The sequence below is a fragment of the Corvus brachyrhynchos genome, unplaced genomic scaffold (assembly GCF_000691975.1).
Source record: "Corvus brachyrhynchos isolate BGI_N302 unplaced genomic scaffold, ASM69197v1 scaffold81, whole genome shotgun sequence".
In the NCBI taxonomy this organism is placed as follows: Eukaryota; Metazoa; Chordata; class Aves; order Passeriformes; family Corvidae; genus Corvus; species Corvus brachyrhynchos.
Genome location: NW_008236181.1, coordinates 57981 through 62440, shown reverse-complemented (window position 1 = coordinate 62440; position 4460 = coordinate 57981). Strand labels below are relative to the sequence as shown.

The 4460-nt window shown below is 38.0% G+C and overlaps 1 protein-coding gene across 1 annotated transcript in view; it reads left to right on the top strand.

The window, feature by feature from the left end:
- LOC103618300 (secretory carrier-associated membrane protein 1) overlaps positions 1 to 4460 on the top strand; it is a 95567-nt gene that overhangs the window by 69782 nt on the left and 21325 nt on the right. Inside the window, exons 6-7 of the mRNA XM_008636686.1 lie at positions 33 to 134; positions 2589 to 2706. Of these exons, the coding sequence (XP_008634908.1) occupies positions 33 to 134; positions 2589 to 2706 (220 nt within the window). The remainder of the gene's footprint in view (positions 1 to 32; positions 135 to 2588; positions 2707 to 4460) is intronic.

Below are 4460 nucleotides of genomic sequence, written 5' to 3'. Positions count from 1 at the left end.
TGCTTTTTTTCCCCCCCCCCCCCCTCTTTCAGGAGTGACAGTTCATTCAGGTTCTTTGTGTTCTTCTTTGTATATATCTGTCAGTTTGCTGTACATGTACTTCAAGCTGCAGGATTCCAAAGATGGGGAAACTGGTGAGTATTCTGTTTTCTGTAGCATTGTACTGTCTGTAAGACAAACACTCATATTTGATATAGCAACTGCAAACCAGTTCATGTTTTTAAAAGATAAAATATTCTTGTGTTCACTGGAATTCTTACATTTAGCACTCAAAAAAGCATTTTTGGAGTGCTCTTAGCTAGAAAAATTATGTGAAACATATCCCCAAGAGTGTGAGATACTTCTGTTATTAGACTGGTCAAAATTTTGTCTTTCAATGTAAACCATTGCCATGGTTTAACCCCAGCCAGCCCTCAAGGCCCACACAGCTGCTTGATCCACCAGTGGGATTAGGGAGAGAATCAGAAGGGTAAAAGCTATAAAACTCGTGCATTGAGATAAAGACAGTTTACCAGGGAAGGCAAAAGCCACGCACACAAGCAAAGAAAACCAAGGAATTAATGCACTGCTTCCCATGGGCAGGCAGGTGTCCAGCCATCTCCAGGAGAGCAGGGCCCCATCACACGTAATGGTTACTTGGGAAGAGAAACACCATCACTCCAAACGTCCCCCCCTTCCTCCTTCTTTCCCCCACTTTATATACTGAGCATGACATCACATGGTCTAGAATATCCCTTTGGTCAGTTGGAGTCACCTGTCCCAGCCATGTCTCCTCCCATGCACCCCCAACTTCCTTGCCAGCATGGCAGTATGAAAAGCAGGAAAGGCCTTGGCTCTGTGTAAGCCCTGCTCAGCAATAACAAAAATATCTCTATATTACCAACCCTGTGTTCAGCACAAATCCAAAACACAGTCCCATACCAGCCACTGGGAAGAAAATGAACTCTACCCCAGCCAAAATCAGCTCAGCCACTTTGAACTGCTCTTTTATATATTACCTCTCCCCTTTTAGTGGTATGTGGAGAACTTATTTGCTCTATATTTAGGATAAAGAAATAAGCAAAACTTAGAAAAAATGAGAATAACTTAGGCTGTAATAATTTACTGTTTGAATATTATTTTTTCTCATTTGTTATTTCTAATGATATTAATATACTTACTAATAAAGTTTATTGCTAAAATTTGAAGAATTAATCAACAATGTATTTGGGTGAATATAGTGCTATATCTTTGATAGTATTTAAAAAGTTCATTTGTCCAAGTCAGCTTCTTATTTGGTAATAGTTGATTTTTCATTTTGATGCTTATAAATATATAAGCTTTTACTTGAACTTTTTAATGTAGATATAGCTTTATTTGAAGCTTCAAAGTCTAATATTAAGATTTTACAAGGAAAAGCTATTGGGAATCACTCACCCTTCTTGGAAAAAAAACCAAAAGAACAAATTTGAATTAACAAAAAGCATGGTTGTAGTAGCCAGCTGACAGCATGATAACTGGCAATAATGTACCTGGGTAATGACATTTCTGTGTATCAGAGGTTTTCTGCTAACCTCCAAATGTACGTAAGGCAGAAATAAACATCATTGCTTTAGAACTGGAGTATAAGGGAAAATCCTGGTTAATTAGTTTTGCTCTCAAAGCTGCTATTTTGCTTTTTTGTAGATACCTTGATTGACATGAACAAAGTAAAAAAGTGATTTTAGAGAACCAACTCTCCAAGTATGGCATGTGTACTTTTAAGGATACTTGGGGAAGGGGTATGAAAAATAGCCAGATCATCGTCAGATGCTAATTGCAGTTTTGATTTTGGAGTTCTGTGCTAGAGTCCAATTGAACATAGGGGGTATCAAAGCAATTTGAAACAAGTAGAAGAAAGTTTTAAGGTTGTTTGGGTTTACAGAAATTTTTTGCTCTTTTTGGTGAAAGAATCTTTTCTGTCTTAATGTGTTGTTTTTATTAAGGCAACCTGCTCTTTGTGACTTCAAGTTTATGTTGATGTTTCAAATTTGAAGAAAGGGGAAATATTTGAAGTAATACTGATATAGCAATCTGTTCTCTTAATTAATCTGATACTATCTACTTAAAAAAATTATATTAACCACAGTTGAGAAAGCATCACTGTGTGGTTACAGCGAAATTAATTTTCCCCCATAAAAGCTCTGTGTGTGCCATATTTTTTGTTTTCTTTTTTAAGAAGTTAGAAGCTATCTTTTTAGGGATGTTTTGTCTTCCACAAAGTCATGTAGTCTTAAATTATTCTGAAATGACAGTATAACCAAAAACACCCCCAAAAAGTTGATGAGCAACTCTAATGTCTCTCTTAATTTCTTCACAGCTCTCCTGAAGGATAATCATCTTTGCTAAAATTTTCCTTATAGTTTCACTGCATGCATTGGGAAAAATGGCAACTAAGCTGTAAAATCTTATAGAACAGAAATATGCTCATATATAATTTTCATGGGTTTTTCTTCAAAAATATTCAGTTGATCAGAACCAGGATGTTATAAAGCTTCCCTTGATGTGGATACCTGTGGTTGAATGGTTCATGTGCTGTGCTAGTCAAGTTTCTTTTCTTTTTCCTTCAGTGGATGGATTTCATCTCTTACTAGTCTTAATAAGAGTATCCCTGTTGGCATTATGATGACAATCATAGCTGCACTTTTCACAGCATCTGCTGTTATTTCATTAGTTATGTTTAAAAAGGTAAGTTACTTATTATTCCCCTCTTCTGTTTTCTATGTTCTGGAATTTGCTTTCCTGCTTGAGAGGTACTCTCTCACAAAGTAATGGGGATTAAATTATATTCTTGGGCATGTGCCTGTGCCTTACCTTTTAATAACTGTGCTTCAGTAGTACTTTTTTGCTCATACTGTCATGGAGTTATGAAATGCTGTTTTTACAGTGCACTTGTTTCTGCAAACTAAAATGGGGAAGGGTAGCTTTGAATAAGAGAAGTTGGGAGGTGAGCCCACAATGAAAGGGTAGGTGAATGCACTGGACACTAAGGTAGGACTTGTAGATGCAAGGTTGCAATTTTCAAATCTGTGGTGATTCATCAGGCTGAGTGAAGCATGATTCAAATGATTGCTAAGTTTCAGCTCTTATAAAAATAATTCCCATTAAAATCAATAGAAGAGTGAGATGCCTAGCACCTTGAAAGAGGATTTTTATTTCTCTGCTTGGATTATTTTAACATTTTGCTATCAATTAATGATTGCATAGCATAAAAACTCAAAGATGCTTTTCTCCCTTGGTTCCTTTTTGTGAATTTCCATCCAGAAGGCCTAAATTTAGATAATAATGTGCTAGTAAGTGTTTTATGTTGTTTCAATTAAATGTAACTGATAATTCTGCTGCTGATGTGCTGGTAATTCTAATAATTCAACTGCAGTTACAGTTCCACTTAAAGGTCTTCATGTACCCAAACTCTACTGGCCTATTTACAGTAAGGTAGAAACTTCCTTTTTCCTTATTTGTTTTTTGCATAAATACTCAGGTATAGGAGAAAAACAAATGAGAAATATGTATGGTGAGCATTTTTTTTTTGCATTCTTTCTACCACATAAATCTGGATTCTTTTCAAAAAACATGTATACTCAGATATGATCTGGTGACATTTATAACAAAAAAAAAGTCACATGAATTTTCTTGCTACACTTATAGAATCATAGAATCATTAAAGTTGGAAAATACCTCTGAGATCATCAAGTCCAACCATCAACCCAGTATCACCATGTTCACCACTAAACCATGTCCTCAAGTATCCACATGTTTTTTGAACACTTTCAGGGACAATGACTCTACCAGTTGCCTGGGCAGCCTGTTCCAATGCTTTACGACCCTTTCCATGAATAAATTTTTCCTAATATCTCATCTAAACCTCTCCAGGCACAACTTGAGGCCATTTCCTCTCATCCTGTCACTTCTTACCTGGGAGAAGAGACCAACACCCACCTCACTACAGCCTCCTTTCAGGTAGTTGTGGAGACAGCCCCCTTGAGCTTCCTTTTCTCCAGGCCAAACACTCCCAGCTCCTTCAGCCGCTCCCTCATAAAACTTGTGCTCCAGCCCCTTCGCCAGCTACATTACCATTCTCTGGACACACTCCAACACCTCAATGTCTTTCTTGTAGTGAGGGGCCCAAAACTGAACACAGGATTTGAGGTATGGCCTCACCAGTGCCAAGTACAGGGGAATGATCACTGCCCTGGTCCTGCTGGCCACACTATTCCTCATACAAGCCTATTGCAGGGAGGGGGTCCCAGGCGCAGGGGAACCCAGCCAGAGTCACGACACGAACACCGATACGATCTGAACATCGTGCTCCCCTTTTATTGTTCACTTACACCAAGTTATACTTTTTCAAAGTCCCTTTCCCATGAGAAAGCCTCTAAGCAGCAGGGGAGCTGACCAGTGTATACCTTTTCCCAAAGCTGTTCAAGGCTACCGGCTAAGCA